Source organism: Sus scrofa, chromosome 10 (genome assembly GCF_000003025.6).
Source record: "Sus scrofa isolate TJ Tabasco breed Duroc chromosome 10, Sscrofa11.1, whole genome shotgun sequence".
Lineage (NCBI taxonomy): Eukaryota > Metazoa > Chordata > Mammalia > Artiodactyla > Suidae > Sus > Sus scrofa.
Window position 1 is genome coordinate 48,171,904 of NC_010452.4, and position 20,244 is coordinate 48,192,147.

Sequence of the window (20,244 nt, forward strand, 5' to 3'; positions counted from 1 at the left end):
GGCCCACGGATATTAAAATTATACCTGGGTAGTTGTATGCATGTCTCCCAACTCTGGGTTGGAACTTTGTCTGTAATACCACTGTCTTTTCTTTTTCTTTTTCTCTTTTTTGGCCGCACCTTCAGCATATGTAAGTTCCAGGCTAGGGGTCGAATCGGACCTGCAGCTGCTGGCCTACACCACAGCCACAGCAACAAGGATCCTTAACCTACTGAGAAGGCCAGGGATCAAAGCTGAATCCTCATGGATAGTAGTCAGGTTCATAACCCACTGATCCACAACGGGGACTCCCATCACTGTCTTCCCTAGAAGTTTACTTTCTCTGGAGTCGGTCTGACTGGGAGATGGGAAACTGGATCTCCCAAAGATCCCTGTCCTCATCCTTGGAGCCAGTGCATATCATCTTATATGGAATAAAGGGTCTTTGTGGGTGTGGTTAAGGATCTCGAGATGTGGAGACTACCCTGGATAACCAGGGTGGCTCCAAACATCATCACAGAGTCCTTAAAAGTGACAGGCCAAGTGAGACTTCACACACAGAGAAGGTGTCGTGGAGACAGGCAGAGGCTAGAGTGGTGTGGCCACAAGTGAAGGATTGCCTGCAGCCCCCAGGAGATGGAAGAGGCGAGGCGCAGGAAGAGGCCAGGAGCGGGTCCTCCTCCAGAGCCTCCAGAGGGACCACAGCCTTGCTGCCACCTAGATTCTGGCCCAGGGAAACGGACTTCTGACTTCTGGCCCCCAGAACCGTGAGAGAATAAATTATTGCTATTTCAAGCCACCAAGCTTGTGGTAATTTGTTACAACAGACTCAGGACACTAACACATTGACAAATTCAAGTTTCAGAAAAATATATATGCATCTTGAAGATAATTTCTTGACATGACACTAAAAGATCTAGGAGTTCCTGTTGTGGCTCAGTGGTTTACAAACCCGACTAATATTCAGGAGGATGCAGGTTCAATCCCTGGCCTCGCTCAGTGGGTTAAGGATCCGGCACGGCCATGAGCTGTGGTGTAAGTTGCAGATGCAGCTCGAATCTGGCATTGCTGTGGCTGTGGTGTAGGTCGTAGACGTGGCTCAGAACCCATGTTGCTGTGGCTGTGGTGTAGGCCAGCAACTGTAGCTCTGATTCAACCCCTAGCCTGGGAACTTCCATGTGTCACAGGTGTGGCCCAAAAAAGTAAAAAAACAAAACAAAACAAAAACTATATGGTTGATTCTTGAACAAAACTGATTTGAATTGTATGGGTCCACTCACATTTGGATTTTTTTCGAGACTAAGCATTACAGCACTGCATGACCGCGATTGGTTAAACCCTCGGATGCAGAATGTCAGATGGGGGGAATCGTGGATATGGGGAAACTATACAATATGTGGAGGGTTGACTATAAGTTATGTTCAGATTGATGGCTGCGTGGAGGGTCGGTGCCCCTAACCTCTGGGTTGTTCGAGAGTCAACTGGAAACCCTCCTTCATTAAAATTCAGAACTTCGAGGACATTCAGGATGAAAACACAAGCTACGGTTTAGAAGACATTTGCAGCACAAATATCCTACAAAGGATTTACATCCGGAATATAGAAAGCAATCCTTCCAATTAATGAAAAAGATTAACTCAAACATTTAAAAATGGACCAAACACTTGAATTAGGCCCGTCACAGAAGAAGATGTCTAAATGACCAACAAGAGCATGAAAATGTACGTCATGCCATCAGACAATCGGGGAAGGCAAAATAAAATCCAATAAGGCAATGACAGAGCACCACACCCCGATGATACCAAGTGTTGGTGAAGATATGGAATAGCCAGAACTCTCGCACACTGCTGGTGAGAGTGTAAACTGGTACAACCACTTAAGAAAACTATTTGACATTATCTGCTAAAGGCACACATATGTATATGCTGTGATTCAGAAGTTCCGCTCATGAACATATACACAAGATAAGATGTGTTTCTGTCTATCAAAAGACACAAACTAAAGCGTACAAGAATGTCTGGCAACAGAAGGGATCAAAACTGTGATATGTTTATATAATGAAGTAATACGGGGCAGTGAAAAAGAATGAACTCCTACTTTACCCAAAACGAAGGACTCTGACAGACAGAATGTTGAGCCAAAGAAGCCTGATGCAAAAAGGCATACACTGTACAACACCATTTATGTGAAGTTCAAGAACACACGAAACCAAGCTATGGTGATAGAGGTTAGAACTATGGTGTCCTTGGGGGGTCATCTACTTGCAGGGAATGTGGGGTCAGGGAGCGGCTGGTGTGCTGGAAATGTTCTCTCTTAACCTGGGGGGAGGGCAGTTATATGGAGGTAGACATAAGTAAAAGAAATATTGATGAAGGTGAACACTTAAGATTCATATTCTTTATAGAAGTTAGATCTTAATTTAAAAAAAGAACATAAAGGAAATTCCCATCATGGCTCAGCGCAAACAAATCCGACTAGTGTCTATGAGAATGAGGGGTCCATCCCAGTCTTGCTCAGTGTTAAGGATCTGGGGTTGCCGTGAGGTGTGGTATATTTCACAGATGTGACTCAGATCTGGCGTTGCTGTGGCTGTGGTCTAGGCCTGCAGCTACAGCTCTGATTAGACCCTTGGCGTGGGAACTTCCATATGCTGGCCCCCAAAAGACCCCCCCAAAAAAGGTCTTATGGCAATGGATTTTCCTCACTGGCAAAACTGGAATATTAATATCTACCAACCTCCTATAGCAATTAGGAGCATTCGATCCTTGAGTTCCTATAGGAGATGCCCCATATAAACATTAGGTAACATTTTTGGTAGTGTCTCCAAGATTTCACTTTCATTTAACTAATCTCTTATAAATACTATCTCCTTTAAGTTACAATTGCTAAAACCCATAAAGTGTATGAAAGTGGAAACCTGAGCTATGCCAGCAACCAACTGACAAACTGGGGCCAAAGTAGGGCTGCCTCTTACTCTTTTCATGACCCTTTTGACGGGCAATCGTCCGAAAACTGCAAAGTTAGTATTTATACTTACTAAATCTTCCTCAAAGAGTGCAGAATCTACTCACTGACAGGATTTTCAATTCCAGACAGTCCAATGAAAGATTTATAAACAGCCTCAAGCCCGAATACCACCCTGCTTGTCTCCTTTGTTTTGAGGGTTATTAGTAAAACAATTAAACAATAACTGGGTTGTAGCCACATCTATGTACATAGCATGGTTCCAATCATATAGTTCCTCTACATCTGAGCCATCTAATGAGACAGCATAGCCATATGTGGTCATTAAATACTAGAATTTGGCTAATCTGAATTGATTTGTTTTCTAAGTGTAAAATAACAGACCATTTTCAAAACATCGTACAAAAAAAACTATCTCACTGAAAAAAATTTCATTGCTATTTTACATTGATTATATGTCAAAATGATAATATTTTTAATATATTGGTTAAATAAGATACATTATTAAAATAAACCCATTTATTTTTACCTTTTTAAAATGTAGTTAATAGAAAACTTTAAATTCCATTCATGGCTTGCCTTACATTTCTGTTGGACAACAGGGTTCTAAATAAAGATGGAGGTTTTCATAATGGTTATTCATCTCAGGACAGAGTTTTCAGAAAGGGAGTTTTAAAAATTAGGGTTAAGTTTGCTTAGGTGTTCTCTGGCCAAATTACCTGTCTTTGGCAAAGACTAAAACCTATGTTTAATCTTTCTCTATAATCAACTGAGTTTTAGAATGGTTATATGATAAGATACTTGGCCTACCTCAAGTCCAGGACTATTTGACTAGTTTCCCCTGAGCTTTAATAACATGTAAACCTGTGGCTCTAAAACCTTTGGAGAACCTGGAACTACTGAGACAGAGAAATGACCTTAATAGATCTCCTACAGAACTCTCCAGAACACCCCAAAACTATATTGAAAAACTATATTCAATTAACTAGAAACAATACTGCTACCAACTGGATTGTGTCCCCCGACCCCCAACTCTGATGTTGAAGCCCTAACCCCTGAATGTGATGATACTGAGAGTTGGGGGCCTTGGGGAGGTTATCAGATTTTGATGAGGTCATGAGGATGGAGCCCTAGCGATGGGATAGGTGTCTTATAAGAAGAGGAAGAGATCTCTTTCTCTCATGTGAGGTCACGTAGAAGGCGGCTGTCTACAACCCAGAAAGAGAGCCCTCACTGGGAACTGATTCTGCCAGACCCTGATGGAAACTTCTGTCCTTCAGAACCAGGAGAAAGTAAATTGTAATTGTTGAAGCCTCCCCGTCTATCATATTTCGTTATGGCAGCTCAAGCAACTAGTATCTATCACCTAAAGCAATCTCTTTCTAAAAGCACAATTAGTTTTTGCTTAATGCCAACTATGAATATACACTTTTTTGTTATATGAAGGCATGGTGATTTGCACAGCGTGGAGAATAAACAAATATTGATTTTCTCTACATGTTAATAGGACAGGCCTGACCTATGACCTCAGTAGACCAAATTGCACACAGACCATTCATATTGAGCCAGGAAGAAGGGTCAAGGAAAATGACCATTATTTTAAAACATTATTACAATGAAAAATTTTCTTCATAACTGTATCAAAAATATTTTCTTCAGCAAATAGAATTCATATCCCCTCTTGAACTGAAAATGCTAAGTTGTTAAAATCCCCCTAGGGATCTGCTTCTTAGTATGGCACCTTCAATGATTTCATCATAGCTTAAGCATAATAAAATCTCATTTTATGCTCCAAGGCATGAACGATCCTCAATGTTTCTCAATCAGTATAGTGTTCAGCCTTGCGGCTTCTGGAATAATATTTTTAGAGGCATTACGAGAAAGAAATAAGGGTCCCAGCCCAGGGAACAAAATCATACTCTTTATTTCTTTAGACACCTTCAAAACATCTTTGGGTGTTTGGTTCTAAGGCGGGGAGGGGGTATTAAATGGTAGAGAACCAAATTCGGTAGGTGACTAACCCTTGTTATCCCTTTAACTCTTTCTGCCACCTTTTAGAACTCACACACACACACAAAAAAATCTACACAAAATTTTGTTTGTCCTACACATGTTTTCTGGGCAAAGGCCCTGAGCTCTGCATATAATCTCTGAGGAGAGAGTGACCCAATAGGTTCAGAACCTCTTATTTAAGGGTTTGAACAGTCCTCTGTCTCATCTCCAAGCCAGGGATATATAAACAGCCTCCCCACTTGCTGCATATATACCACCTAACATAAGACCTCAGAAGGTGTACCAGGCTCTGCTTCCAGTATTTGGTGGGTTACTTGTTCCTTAATTTGATTTCCTGGTGCAGGTGCATTTATGCAGGTGGCCTCCCGCTTCCCCCTTCCTCCTAGTTGTCCCTCTTAAATAAGAGTGGATCCTGAGAAGCTGTCTCCCCCATTTGAATGAGACTCACGGTGGAACCTGTTACCACATTTATCAACATACCCTTTCCCCTCACTCTTCTGTACTCTTTTGAGGCCACCTGAATTTGTCACAGGGCTAGATGGGTCGTCCATCTCTTTTCTCTCTTTGTATTTGGTCTAGAGATGATCAGTTTGACGGCAGTACTTTTAGGCTTGTCAGATCACCTTTCTGTACTACCATTCCCAGGTGGTATAAAATTCTCTTCCATCCGCACAATGAAGTTGGTGTGAGGAAGCAATAGTGCGCTCTTCGCTCCCTAGAAAAGAATATTATATAAAACGAATACAAGCTTTGCGTTCCTGCCAATTATTCTGGAGTTCTTACACGAAATGGCAGAGCCCTCGGCACCTGCCTTGGCCATTTCTTCCCTCAGAGTCAGCAGAGCGATCCTGCACCCACTGACGTCGCACGGCTCACCCCTTCCGCCCTCCCAAGCCCCACATTCCAAGTTCTCTCCTTGACTCTAACTCCCGATCTTCTTGCAACCCTCCTGTACTGGGGTGGTAAAGAACTGAAGCTTACTCTTTTCCATACTCGGCTTCATCCGTAAATTCTAAAACCTCTCCTCCTTGCAGAGCGCAGATGGGTAAGTTTTTGGTTTGGTTCCCCACCCCCACCCCCAAACTTGCCTGAAACCAGGGAGTTTGGCCCTCCGACACCCTGAATCTCAAGGCGAGGAGTGAGCTGGCCACGAGGGTCTCAGACACCCAGGGCTATTGAGAACGAGATCCGCCCCGGGGAGCGGCGGGCACGCTCCGGGCAGGGAGCCGAGCCCCCGACAGCAGCGCCCCGACTCGCCGACCCCCCGCGCCGGGCACGGCCCGCCGTCCCCGGGGGTTGGCAGGGCGGCCAGCCGGGCCGAGGGCGCTGCGCCGCGGCCTCCGGCTTCTCCTCGGGGCGCCGCGAGGCCAGGCCGGTGGGTGGCGGCGGCCGCGCTCTGCCAGCAGGTGGCCCCGGGGTCCCGGCGGCGCCGCCTCCTCGCAGCGCCCCTCCTCCCGCGGGGGCGGTCAGCGCCCCGACCCGGCTAGCACCCCGCCGCCGCCGCCGCCCTCGGCCCGCCCGCCCGCCGGCCGCGTCCCCGGGGCCGCGCTCGCCGCCGCCACCGCCGCCGCCGCGTCCGGAGCTGCGCCCAGGCCGGCCCGCGGCGAGCGCCCAGGGCGCCGGCAGCTCCGGCCCGCCCTCCCCGCCCCCAACTCGCTCCCCAACGGAAAGTTCGGCTCCGGCGGCGTCTCGCCCAGCAGCCGGGGATGAGCCGGGCTCGGGGGGCGCGCTGAGCGGCGGCCAGGAGGGGGCAACTTCTCCCGGGAGAGCGCCTCCCACCCAGCCCCGCCGGCCGCAGCCCCCGGGCGGGCTCGAGTGGTTTTTCCCTCGCCTGTGCCTCCCCCCTGCGGATCCAAGAGACGGACCTTGGTCCCCGCGCTCCCGCTGCCGGGTGACAAGAGCCAGCGCCGCCGCCGCCGCCTCGGCCGCCGCTCCCTCCCTCCGCCCGGCCGGCCGCCCCCGGCCGCAGCCCCTGCCCTGCCTGCCCGCGGCACCATGGAGTTCTCGGAGAGGAAGAGGAGCAGGAAATCGCAGAGCTTCAAACTGGTGAGCCGAGGTAAGCGGCGGGCCGGGCCGAGCCGGCCCGGGCGGGGGGCGTGCGGGCGGCGGAGGGAGGATCTGGCGCCGCGTAAACAGCCCCCGGCCCCTCGCCCCTCGCCGCGGCCGCGCGGTCACTCCGGGGGTCCCCGCCCGAGGGGGCTGCGGCCGCACCCGCCAGGCGGCGGGGAAAGTTGTGCCGGGGAGGGGGGGGGGAGGCAGGATATGATTCCGCGTAAACAAGTCGGAGGGCACATCAGGAAATTAGCAAACAATGACACTTGGGGAGCGAAGAGCCTTCTTTGGTATTCCACTCTTGTGGCTCGGCTGCGGGGTGGGGGGTGAACGCCTTGCCATTAGGCCGTTCGGACACCAATCCGGACCAATGGTTGTGGTGGTTTGGGGTTTGTTTGTTTTTTCCTCCCCCAGAGAGAACGACAAAAAAAAAAGGTGATGGTGGCTCTTTTAAGATCGAGAAAGAAGCTCATTAGGTGTCCAAGCCCAAATGAGAATTGTTGACGTTCAGCATCTTTTCTGGATACATGATTTGGGCTGGAAAGGTTTTAGAATAGATCACTTATCAGTCGGATAAGTATCATTAAAAAAAAAAAAAAAAAATCCAGCCGTTCCCTGACGATTTAACAGGTGTATACCACAGTTTCTGGGCTTGGGGTTTGGTGTTTTTTTGTTTTTGTTTTTGTTTTTGTTTCCAGGGAAGGGGAAAGTTGAATAGTCCTGCCTCTGTTCTGTGACTGGTTAGAGTCTTTATTTTTCCTGATTTGACTTTTTAAAAACAAGGAGAACTTAAGGGCAGACGTAAAAATAGGTCTATCCAATGGATCGTGTCACCTTAAATTAGAAGCAGGTAGCCTTTTCTCGGGGTCATGTCTCAAGTCTTAATATTGAGTTTGGGATGATCCTGTTTAAATATCCTCTTTGAATCAGCTTGAAGTCAAAAGCAAACCAGGGAACCTGTCCACTCTGTTCCTCTGTTGTTTTATCTAGCATTGGCATCAGAGTAGAGAGCAGGGCGATTGTTGTAACAACCTGGAGAAGTCACATGAAAGCTGATGAAAATTAGAGGGCAATTGCAATTTCCAGCTAAGCTGAGCTAACTATGATTTAGATTCAATAAAGCCTGCTTTCGGTTAGTCTCAAAATGGTTGATTATAGGCATCTTGAGGACCTACTTCTCTCTGTTTCCTCCGACTTTGGATACTGTTGAATGAAAAAGGCCTGACATAGTTTTATGTACTCAAAATGTTTGGCTTTCCCCTTTATGTACATTTTTTCCCCCCAGAAGTGTTGATTACTCAGTCATTTGTACTTTAGAAGTTGATCCACATGTGACTGGCCTATTGGTCTCTCTTATTCATTCTGGAGTGTTGGCTGCTTTCTTATTTATGACCTCAGGGAATCTGCCACTTTATCAAAAGTGACAGTAGTTTTGTAGACCTTGTCCTGTGAGGTCTAAGGCCCAAAAAAGGAAATGGCTGTTAAGAAGGAACCTCTAGTTTCTCACCTAAGTAATCCTATTTTTTAGTAATAGACAGTTGCCAAAGCACAGCAGCCTCTGTAGAGAAGCTTGTAAAATACTGTGTTTTAAAGTTTGACTGACATAGAAAGTTTGTCTTTTTCCTTAAAAAAAAAAAACAAAAAACTTTGGGTCTGATTCTTCTCTCTGCTCTGCAGGTGCATTTTTAGAACATAATAATTGCATGTTCAAGCGCAGTCAGCCAAATGCAAGACTCGCTTGTGTGAAAGATGGGAACCTTGCTTTCTTATCCAAATTATACTATATTTGAAATAATAAATCAGTATTTTTCATGTGTGCTTGCCCGTAAGCTGTTCAGAGGCTGGGACTTTTTCTGGGTAAACTGAAAGTACCAGGTAACTCTAAAGCATATATTCATCTACACATGAAGATGGGTTGTGGAGATAAATTTGGACGCTTCCCCTGACCTGTGATCGAGCAAAGTTTTTTCTTTTCCTGATAAACACACTTATCATTTGGAAGAAAAGAAGCCTACTGTGTAACTGGCATGTGAGCCAAATTTCCTGTGAAAACGGTGTGATCAAGCAGAACTGTTTTCTAAAGTCAGAGTATTAATTTCAAGTTTGTGTACTTCTCCAGAGTAAGCAAAGTTTTAGGGGTTACCGGTGACCACGAATTCTGTGATTAACAGAGTTCTCGAAAATTCTATTTGTAAATCAAGGTATAGCTTACACCTGCCATATATAATGAGATTCTAGCCGTTCCTGCTTATTCCTATCTTGCAGGTCATTAGAATTCTAATTTTTGGTTGTTTTCTCACCCCAGATTATCACCACGAGGTATATAAGATCTCAGAATTCAGCAACGATGTTAATGGGGAGGCCAAAGAGACACAACCTATTTTTTTAGGTAGGTTCTTATGTCAATTAATTTCTCGGCAAAAGAGTGTGGCCGTTTGCAGTTAGGGGGAAGGAAAGAAGAAAAAAAAAAAAAAAAAAGATTGTGCCAGAACGGGAAATGTCTGCCATTGCTTAATGTATGACATTCTTTTCAAGACCTTTTATTTTACAGATTGCCAATATATCCCTTATTAACATTGCTAAAAGTTGTAATTTCAGACATAAATGTTTATTAGTGTCTACACACAGTGCTAATTATCACTCACTCCCAGAGCCAGATGCTGACCGTGCAGTTTTGTGGCTCTGTGCTCACCCCATTTACATTGCATATTCGCTGGCATGCTTCACTGGCAATAGTTTGTGTAATTGGGGTATTACATCTTTGACATCTGGATAACAGAAATTCAATTTCCAGGAAGCCGCTATTTGTTTGGTTTTGCTTCTGCCTTGGGTGGGATAGAGGATTAATATGCTGTCTTATTATAATGTCCCTTCACCTCTGTGGCCTGGTTGCTAATCCTGCCATGACAAAATTAAATTAACTCGCCAGCCAAAAAAGCGGAAGGAAAATAAAAAGTGTCATGGTCTGCCTAAACCACCTCTTGGTAGGACTCGTTATCTCCAAGCCACTCTTCGTTTTCCCATCTTTGTGCTCATGTCCCACCCACCTTCGTGGTCAGAGAAAGGAGCCAGGCTTCGCTCTTAGCACCCTTGTTCCCAGCCCACCGCAGGACCAAGGAGAGCAAAGCAGGCTCTCCAAGACCATCCGACAGGTGTAGCTGTGGGATAGGTGGATGAGTCGGTTCCCCCAAATGATGCCACTCTTTCCCAAGTGTGTTTTTTGGTGCAAATATTGTACCGGAGGGACCCTGCCTGTACAGTTTGTTACCTGCGGACCATGGGCCAAAAATCCAAGGTTTTATGCTTTGGCTGCTGAGAGCCCGGTACTGGTAAAGTCAGAATGGAGGGGCGAGTCGGGGCGCTTGGCTTCCACCTTGCCCATCCCCCACACCCCCCCAAGCCCTGGTGGGAGTGGGAAAGCTGGGTGCCGCACAAGGTGGAGGCAGAAAGTGGGACTCCACCTGGCGAGAGCCACTGAAAGCGAGGGCCAGGATGCCCACATTTTGGAGAGAGCTGCTAGGTCTTACGGAAGCAGCATGGGTGTCAGTCCTGGTGTACCACCAAGTATGGTCACGAGGAAGCCAGACAGCAGGATGTCCCCTCTCTTCTGCTTTGAGGAAGAGAAAGCTTAGGTTGCAAAGGACCGAGAAGTCGCACATACACAGAACAGAGGGAAAAGGGGAGAGGTAATGACATTTCATCCACAAGAGCGCCTTGTGGGCGTGTGGTTTCTCCACCCAGGCAGAGCGTGACTGAGGCCAGCACTGCTCTCGGTGCCTGTCCGCTGTTAAGAGGTCTCACCCCCGAAAGGTTCATAGCCAAGGGAAATGCTGTGACCCAGCAGGAGAATATCCCTGGGCTGCACCCTATTCAGCTCCTTCAACTTAGTGAGAGTCCCTTATTTTCAGTTCCCTAAACTGGATCGGTTAGACTTCTCTACCAAAGCGCCGCTCGATTTAACCATTTGAAATAAGAACCTGCCTATTAGGAGCACATGTACATTTATCCTGAAAATAACACATCACGTCCTTGGTTTAGCTCGTCTCCAACACAGCAGGCTCTCCCCGTTTCTGCCTTGTGCTTGGAAAATGGTGGGGACACCGAGCGGTGAGTGGATTTGGGGTCCGAGAGCGAAGGAAGATACCAGGGCTCGGGATTCAGTACAAGGCAAACTCTCGAAGGGGCAGGCCTGGCTGCTTTGGTTTTTCCTAGCTTGGTAAGAGAAGGCCAGTGAAGGGGCAGGCTTGGGATAAGTTTCTGAGTTTTGGTCAAGGAGGCCTTAGGCATTAAGAGACTTAACAGCATCGTCGTGCGCCGGGGTGACGTCTCAGGCTTTTGCTCATTCTGGGGAAAGTGTGATATGGTTCCCCAAGAACATTTCTATTTTGTGATCTCCAGGTCAATTTGGAAAAAAAAAAAAAAAAAGCAGAAGAGCAAATGACGCAAACCTGATGTCTGGAGTAATTGAGAATCGTTACTGATAGCAAATAAATTTCAGAATTCTGTCATTGACCGTGTTATAAAATGTTCATTTTTTTCTTTATAGTTATTATTCGGGAATGTAAATCGCATTTGTCTTGTTAATGGCTAGCGTCTATCCGTAATGTTACTCCTTAGGGTGTAGGAGTCTGCGTGAGCTCTCTGATACCCACAGGAGTTTGTTAGCAAGAGAGCAGAACGGTTTCACCTCAAACATGGCCCTCGGGATGTTGTGTGGGATTTTCTGTGTGCAAACGTTCGCGCCGCCTTTGATACCCTCTGCACCTATAAGATTACTACGGTTCATGGCTCAGGGAGTGAGAACGCTCCAGAATTTGGCAGCGGTTCCCACCCCAAATCGATTTCTCTGGGGTATTTGTAAGCTGGTGACCAGCGCAGCACCGCCAGCGAGGTCGGGGCGCTCCATGGTGTGAATGGCGTGGCTGAGAGCTCTGGGCTCTGGGCTTTCCTCCCACGTTTTGAACCTGATAACAGGGTCAGGAGAGGTTCCTTTACCCTATGGACACTGGCTTTGTCAAGCTGGCCATGACAGTCCACTGTAAAGATTTGAGCACTATTTTGGAGTAAAACAACTTAATTCATTTTGATCAATTTCAACAGGTGTTTTTTGAGATAAGACAACGAACTCAGCACTTTTCTGGAATGGATGTGGGGTCAGGGGAAACCAAAGAGATGGATAGGACAGGGACCCTGCTTAGGATTAAACCCAGTTGGGGTGACAGGCCAAATTCAGGGCACAGTTAAGGAGCAAACTCCATTGGTCGTGACAGTTGCCACCATCTGAGCACGACTGTGTGCCCAGCACTGGGCTGAGTCCTTTACGTGAAGGATCTCCTTTGCTCCTCAGAGTAAATCCGGGAGGGTCATTACAGGCCATGTTGTGTGGGTGAGACCTGGAGGTGTTGGGTCAGCAGCAGCAGGTCTCTCCAGTGACAGGTGCCTGCAGTGAACGCCCACTGGCACAGCATGTGCGTGATGAGTCACACCCGTGAACCTTTAGGGTGGTGAGCCTCTAGGGGCAGGTTGGAAGGGAAGGGTCACATTGAGGGGTGGGTGGAAAACTCTGGAAAGGCGAGACCTGGCATCAGGGAAGGATGTGGACAGGCAGAGGGAATTGGGAGGAGATTCAGGCGGGAGGGGCCGTGTGGGCCTCAGCAGAGGGCCAAGCGTTCCTATAATCAGACTCTAAGTGAGGGTTGCACTTTGTAGTTTAGAAAGCGCCTGGGCACCTGGCATCCCAGGGTTTTCACAGAGAACCTGTGGGGTGGCCATGGCGGTGTCTTTCTTCCCATCTCTCGGGGGAAACTGAAGCTCAGAACTCGGTGACTTGCTCATAAGTATCAGAGCCTGGAGTAAACCCAGGTCTCCTGTCCAAAGATCCTTTCCCACTGCCTGGTTGAGCTGGGCAAATCCAAGGATTGTCATCAGAGAAACCTCACCTGGCAACAAGATGCTTTTAGGAAGTTTTTTTGGGTTTTTTTGTTTGTTTGTTTTGCTTTTTAGGGCCGCACCTGCGGCACATCGAAGTTCCCAGGCTAGGGGTCAAATCAGAGCTGCGGCTGCCAGCCTACACCACAGCCACAGCCACACAAGATCCGAGCTGCGTCTGTGATCTACACCACAGCTCACAGCAATGCCGGATCCTTAACCTACTGAGTGAGGCCAGGGATCGAACCCCCATCCTCATGGATCCTAGTTGGGTTCGTTAACCGCTGAGCCATGAAGGGAACTCCTTAGGAAGTATTGTAATGAGACAGTTTATTATTCCTAACAATAAATACATACGATCTCTTTTTATACATTGGATATCATTCTAGATTAATTATTATAGTAGATAAGTTTGAAACATAGCTATTTTTTAGGTGTTTGGTCTCATTCATTTATTCATTCAACAGATCTTTATTGTATCCCAGTTACATGCCAGGCCCTGTTCTGGTGGTTCTTTTTAGTATTCAGTCCTGTTATACAACTTTCAGAAGATGCACCACAGGGTACAGTACCCAAGCCAAGTGAGCTGGGTTGAGATCTCTGATATTTTGAATTTTCCTCTCTTTTCTTTTTTTGACCACACTAGCGGCATGTGGATTTAATCCAGGCCAGGGATCAAGTCTGAGCCGCAGCTGCGATTTATGTCACAGCTGCAGCAACGCCGGATCCTTAACCTATGGCACCGACCCAGGGATAGAACCTGCACCACCACAGAGACAACCCCAGATCCTTAACCCACTGTGCCACAGCGGGAACTCCTTAATCTCTTTTCAGTGGGTTTTGTGATGACAGCTGCCCACACCAGGCTCCCCAGAACCTTGAAGATTCTCTTGGGGTTAGGAATGCAGCCAACAGGAGTAGGGGTCATTCACCGAGTGTATTGGGTTCCATGAATCATGCTGAGAACTTTGTATGTTATCCTGTTATTGTCCCAAGAAAGGTATTATCATTAGTCCCACTTTACAGGTGTGGAATTGGGGGAGTTCATAGAGTACCTCAGTGCCAAACCTGGGATACAAACCAGGGTTGGTCTGTCCCCAAAACCATGAAAACCCTTTAACCACATAAAAGACTCACTCAACTGAACTCCCAGGTGCGGCCCCCTTAGGCACAGGGGCGGAAGGGGAGTGGGGCTGCCGGGAGCAGTAGAGGGGCCCCAGAGCCCCTTGTGCCATGCCCATCCTCCTGCATGGGCCTCGGCAGAACTTTCAGGGTGCCCTCCTCACAGTGGAAAAGCCCCTGGTCCAGAAGGTGTCTGAGCACATTCCCACAGCACTAGACGTATACCTGGATCTGTCAAAGGTCCGGAAATGCCTTCAAAAACAAGTGCAAGCAAAGTCAGACTTAAGAGAGCCTCTGTGGAGACTTAGGTGCTGATGGCTCTTTGAACCTAAGTGCACATAAGTACCTGTGCTTCTGCAGCTGTGGAGGCAGACATAGCCATCCTTAGAGGTGCCTGACTTTATGGCCTAAAATTTGGGAGCTTTTGCTGTTAGGCCTGTCTCATACTTTCATTAATCAGTGGGTGAATATCGCCATTACACCAGGAGGTAGATGTTATGTCCTTTATACAAATGGGAAGCTGAGCTCAGAGATGACAGTGACTTGCCCAAGGTCACACTGGAATTAGCAGCTGACCCTGCTTTAAAATCAGGTCCTTTCATGGAGGACAGACTTGTGGTTGCCAAGGGGGAGGAAGGAGGGAGTGGAAGGGACTGGAAGTTTGAGGATAGTAGATGCAAACTATTACATTTAGAATGGGGAGTTCCTGTTGTGGCTCAGCAGGTTAAGAATCCAATTAGTATGCCTGAGGATGCAGGTTTGATCCCCGGCCTCACTCAGTGGGTTAAGGATCCAGCATTGCCATGAGCTGTGGTGTAGGTTGCAGACTTGGCTTGGATCCCGAGTTGCTGTGGCTGTGGCACAGGCCGGCACCTATAGCTCTGATTTGACCCCTAGCCTGGGAAACTCCATATGCTGCAGATGCAGCCCTGAAAGGAAATACAAAAAAAAAAAAAAAAAAATTAGAATGGATAAGTGGTGAGGTCCTTCTGTACAGCACAGGGAGCTAGATTCAGTCTCTTGGGATAGACCGTGATGGAAGACATTGTGAGAAAGGGAAAGTGTGTATATGTGTGACTGGGTCATTTTGCGGTACAGCAGAAATTGGCACAACATTGTAAATCAACTATAGTTTTTTTTAAAAGTTAAATAAATAAATAAAATTGGGTCCTTTGACACCTGGCCCTGTCCTCTCTTCATTATGTCGAGCTGCCTTGTCCTCCCCTTCTGAGCACGGGGCCAAGCCTAGTATACCTCGTCATCCTCTCCCTGCTCAGAGGCTTGACTGCCTTCTCCTGGGTCCTAGGATCAAGTTGAAACCCCTTAACTGAGTCTTGAGTACCCGCAGTCCGCCCCCAGTCTCCGTGTCCATCTTCGATTGTGAGGCAGCAAACCTCCCTTGAACTCACCTGCCCCTCCCAGCAACGCGGGCCTTCCAGGTGAGCAAGGGACCCCCCACCGTGGGTAGAAGGAGATGGGGGGGGCAAGGGCCGCGGCCTGGGGAAGCCCAGGACCCACGTGGGAAGAAAGGAGCTAAGGTTTAACGTCTGCCAAGATGGGAAAACCTCGCCTTGGATCTCAGGTTAACAGCTGGGTGCACCTCAGCCAAGACTCCTGAGGGTTTTATCTTCCATAATGAAACACGGACGTTGGTCCTCGCCCCTCATCTGCATGGAGGACGTTCAATACGGTGAGATGGTTTTTCAAAGTAAAAGCGCTGTCTTATTTGTACCCCCTTCTCCCTTCTTCTGCGGCACCTACCACGGACTGCCTAGTAGCGCCTCACTGATTCTGCACCTGCTTTGGCTGTGCTCCAGCTCACCTCGCACGGTGCCCACGTGGCATTGTGGTGGTTTCTTCGCAGCACCTCTCCTCATGAAAACTGGAGGATCACAGAGCAAGTGGGACCTGGGTTCATTTTTGAACCTTGAGACCACTTAGCCCGGCATTTTGTTCACAGTAGGTACCCACGTTTTCAGTACTCAGATCTGCGTTATCTAACGGCGGTGACTGTTGTGGACACAGGATATTCTGCAGGACTCTGAATATTTGCTTTGAGGTATACCACCGTCTTTGAGATTTTAGAGACAGTGAGCCAATCAAAAATATGCTCATTTAACTGACGAAGGTTTTGTATTGTACTGAACAAACCAGAAATTGGGGATTTCTGGAGTTCCCGACATGACTAGGAACCACGAGGTTGCGGGTTTGATCCCTGGCCTTGCTCAGTGGGTTAAGGATCTGGCGTTGCCGTGAGCTGTGGCATAGGTCGCAGACGCGGCTCGGATCCCGCGTGGCTATGGCTGTGGTGTAGGCTGGTGGCTACAGCTCCAATTGGACGCCTAGCCTGGAACCTCCATATGCCGAGGGAGCGGCGCTAGAAATGGCAAAAAGACAAAAACGGGGCAGGGGGGGGATTTCTCATGTTGGTGGGTGAGAGGCAACTTGAAATCTATTTTTTTTTTTTTTTTTGGCAAATCTAGAAAAGACCAAAAATGAGAGGAGCTCTCATATGAAAGCAGCGACATGTTGAAAACCAAAATTGAAAAATAACATATGTCCTGCTGGCTCCGTACCCCACTGTAATCTTGGCACAACTTTATAAAGGGCTGAAGATCGTCCTGCCCTGTGTGCAAGCCCATGTTTAGAACCGGCTGTCTCGTTCCCAGGCTCCACGTGCAGCAAGTTTTTCTACCTGGATTTGAGAAAATCTGTGCATTAGACGGCTCCCCTCCACCCCACCTCCAACCGCACACGCCTCTTTCTGTCTCTCACAGAAGCTCAGTGTGGTTCAACAGCTGCCCTATAAGTGAAACACGTGATAGGTTGTGAGCGCTGGCTTTTCCCGCACTGATCATGACGGAATCACTGAAACCAAGAGATCTCCAAGAGGGACCGAATCTAAGATGTTTTAACAGTTTAGCCTCCCTGGTTCCCATGGGAATATGGATTTTTTCCTTTTGGAGGAAAGAGAGCAGGGCCATCCATCCATAAGGTGAAAGAAAGGCCCGGGAACAGTGTGTTTCGCATCTCAAGGTTAAAAATAGATCTGGGACGTTTACACAGCAGGTCTGTTATTCTTAAAAGTAACAGATTATTGGAGAGAACACTACCTGGGAGGGAATGTTAGGATGCGGGGGCCTCTGGTGATTGATGCAGGAGGGCCTTGGAGAATTGACCTCCCCCCACCTGCCCCCACCGGCCTGAACCTCTTGTCCTCTGTGGCTCTCAGGTCAGGACTCAGGTGACGGGTGACCCTGCCGGAACTGCCACCTGCCTACCTCAAGCCTCTTCCTGATGCCGCCCTTCCCACCTCACCTCCACCTCTTCAGCTGCATGGACCCTGCAGCCCCCCACCTGCTCTGAGCTGCTTCCTCTTTGCTTGGCTCACTCTTCTCCCTAAAGACCCCACGTTATTGTAACTTCCTCCAGGCAGTCTTCTCTGATTCCTCCTCCCTTCTCCTTCCACAGCATCCTTCCCAAGGCAAAGGCACTCCCGGTTTACCTCTGTCTCTCTCCCCTGGGGTTGGAAACTCCCTCACAGTCATCTCTCTGTCCCCACTGCCCAGTGCCATGCTGGCCACATCACAAACATCCAAGGATGCTCAGTGAAGGAGAGAGGTGCTCAGTTTCAAGTTAAAAGTAAAATAGTGAGATCAGCCACTTTGAAGCTTTATCGTTCACATCTTTTACCTCCGGGCTCTAGTCCTGGCTCCTCGAGGCAAAAATCTACACATACATCCTTCTTAGTAGCAACTTGGACCTCGCATATCAGGAGTAAAATACTGAGTTCCCGTGTGGTACAGTGACTTAAGGACCCAATGTTGTCACTGCAGTGGCTTGGGTCAGTGTTGTGGCATGGGTTTAATTCCTGGCCCAGGGCACAGCCAAAAAAAAGGTAAAATATGCCAGCAGTGAGCGTGGAACACTTATTTTTCATTACGCATATTTTTTCCTTCTTATAAGGCTAAGGGCAGGCCCCCGTTTTAAGGTTCCCATCCTTGGGAACAGGATGCCCTTGTGTGTGTCCCAGCCCCCACCCCCAGAGCTCGCATGTTATGCCCTGCAGTGTGGAGGCTCCCCTGGAAGATTGCAATACCGCAGCCTTAGCATCTGTCCTGCTGGCCTCTGCCTAGAATTCCCTCTCCTGACCGCCTTGCCTGTAAGATCCTCTCTTGACCCCTCGAGTTTCAGCTTGAATAACTACAGGGCGACTTTGAGCTTCCCAAGTACCCAGAACACAATGCTTGGCACCCAGTAGACCCCCATCGCTCATTTCAAATAAATGAATGCGCACCATATTAAGACATGTTAAAATGTAATTTGCTGCCAGTTATCAGCTGATCCAAGTGGGATGGTTTACTGAGCCGAGATGATGTTCTTGGGCAGGACTGTCTGAGTTGAAGGAGGTCTGGATCCCATCCTCTGACCAGCTGGCAGCGTAAATATACATAAAGGCCCAGAGTGTCCCACCCAGTCTTTGTGACCATCAGGAACGTCCCCACCACATGAGAGCTGGCTCGTCGTCCTTAGCAGGTGAGGGCTGTGGGGGTCCTTTAGCTTCGAGCGGAGAAAAACCATTGTATTGCCATAGACTGGATGCCCTTCCCTCGCCCGCTCGCTCTCAGATGCCCGTACGAAGGGGGACCAATGACAGAGGCTATGATGGACCCATTCAACTGTGTCACTATCCCAAGAAGCGAGAGACCAGAGGGGCACATTCCGTTCACAGTCAGGTCGCTCTGCCTCCTTTCCGCACAGAGGACAGCTTACTCCATGCACATTTGATCATATATTTGAAAACCATTAAGAAGTGTGGACATTGTCTTTCAGGATTCCAGACAATCAGTATCCTTGTAAATCAGAATCCGTAAAATTGTTTTCTTAGTATTGCATATTTTTTCAAGCCCATCCAAATCTACCGTGTTATTTGAATTCCAAGGGTTTTACAACGTTGTTGTTTTTTTTTTTAACTTGGAAATCAAATTTTATATCTGAAAGGTTAATGGAGAAAACTAATTACACTATCTGGTAACCAAATGCGTGATGAGACATTTGTCTCTGTAATTAACAGCAAGGAACTTTTATAGTTTCATAAAATTGAATGCAACGTAGAGTATGCTGAGAGCATTTGTTTGGATGAGGTGTCCAAAACAGAGATGTTTATGGACGATATAAAGTTGAACCGAAATGCAATGCAGGTGTCTGCTGCGCATCTCGCAGAATTTCTCATTGTTGAAATGGAAGCCAGAAGATTAATAACTTGACTTTGTCATGATAAAATAAGTAATGTGTTCTTGGAACAGTGGTACGGCACATAAGTTACTCAGTAATTCCAAGAATTTATTCTGTTCCAGGAATAATATCCTGAACAATTTATTTTTACAGAAAAAGTTGATGCAACATAATAGCCTGCGAAGTTGCTGGTACGGCTAATGGAATTATATCTCAAATGTGACTTTACACGTACGTGTAAAATGTAAAGAACCCCACAAAAATGCAAGGTTAAGGCACCTGAAAATAAGAAGCCAGGAGATGGAAAAGTAAAGGTGCCTCTGTGAACATTAACTCATTCTCCTTGCACATATATAATTTTTTCAATTACTAGCAAGACTTTAATGGGTGCCTTAATAAGCATCGTGTGAAATACAGCTGAGAAGCAGGTGCCGGGAGAAGGTTAGCTCCGGAACGCCTCTATGCGTTCGTGCCCCACCGTTTAACTGCGCCGGGTGGGGAGGGCAGCAGGGACTGTGCGTGCTCACTGGTCCACCTTCCTCTGGTCGCCTTTGGTCCTTTGGGGCAACTTGGTCTGATCCCTTGTGAAACGGGGGAAAGGACTCCCAGTCTGGCGTCTTTGATGAACCAGGAAAACTCTGAGGATATGTTCCTTTAGAAAAGCTTTCCTAAGACACACTTGAATATAGGCACCAATTAGCCTCTGCTTGCCAACCCCACACACTCCTCGGAAATGAGAATTTCTGTCACCATGTCACAGATGTTGGCTGACACCTTGTACATCAGTAGTGCTTTTGTTTTTATTTTTGTTTTTTTCTTTTTCCAGCTTCCCTCAATGGTAGTTTCCCAGCTTATTTGATACTATGATTAACCCATTCTTGTATCCATCTAGTGGATCTCTGTTGAGTAGCCACTGGTGCCAGGCTAGGCAACTTGACAGCCCACTGGGTT

General features: G+C 47.5%; 1 protein-coding gene across 12 annotated transcripts in view; it reads left to right on the top strand.

Annotated features, from left to right (window-relative positions):
* The window catches only part of BEND7 (BEN domain containing 7), an 86,490-nt gene continuing 71,936 nt past the window's right edge, over window positions 5,691-20,244 (top strand). For 7 of the 12 annotated variants that reach the window (XM_021064846.1, XM_021064849.1, XM_021064851.1 and 4 more), the window contains exons 1-2: window positions 6,647-7,012; window positions 9,314-9,397. In XM_021064846.1, coding sequence (XP_020920505.1) covers window positions 6,952-7,012; window positions 9,314-9,397 — 145 coding nt within the window. In that variant the 5' untranslated portion in view covers window positions 6,647-6,951. Of the gene's footprint in view, window positions 6,002-6,501; window positions 7,013-9,313; window positions 9,398-20,244 lie in introns of those variants that run through there. The other 5 variants (XM_021064847.1, XM_021064855.1, XM_021064857.1 and 2 more) reach the window with 5 other exon arrangements.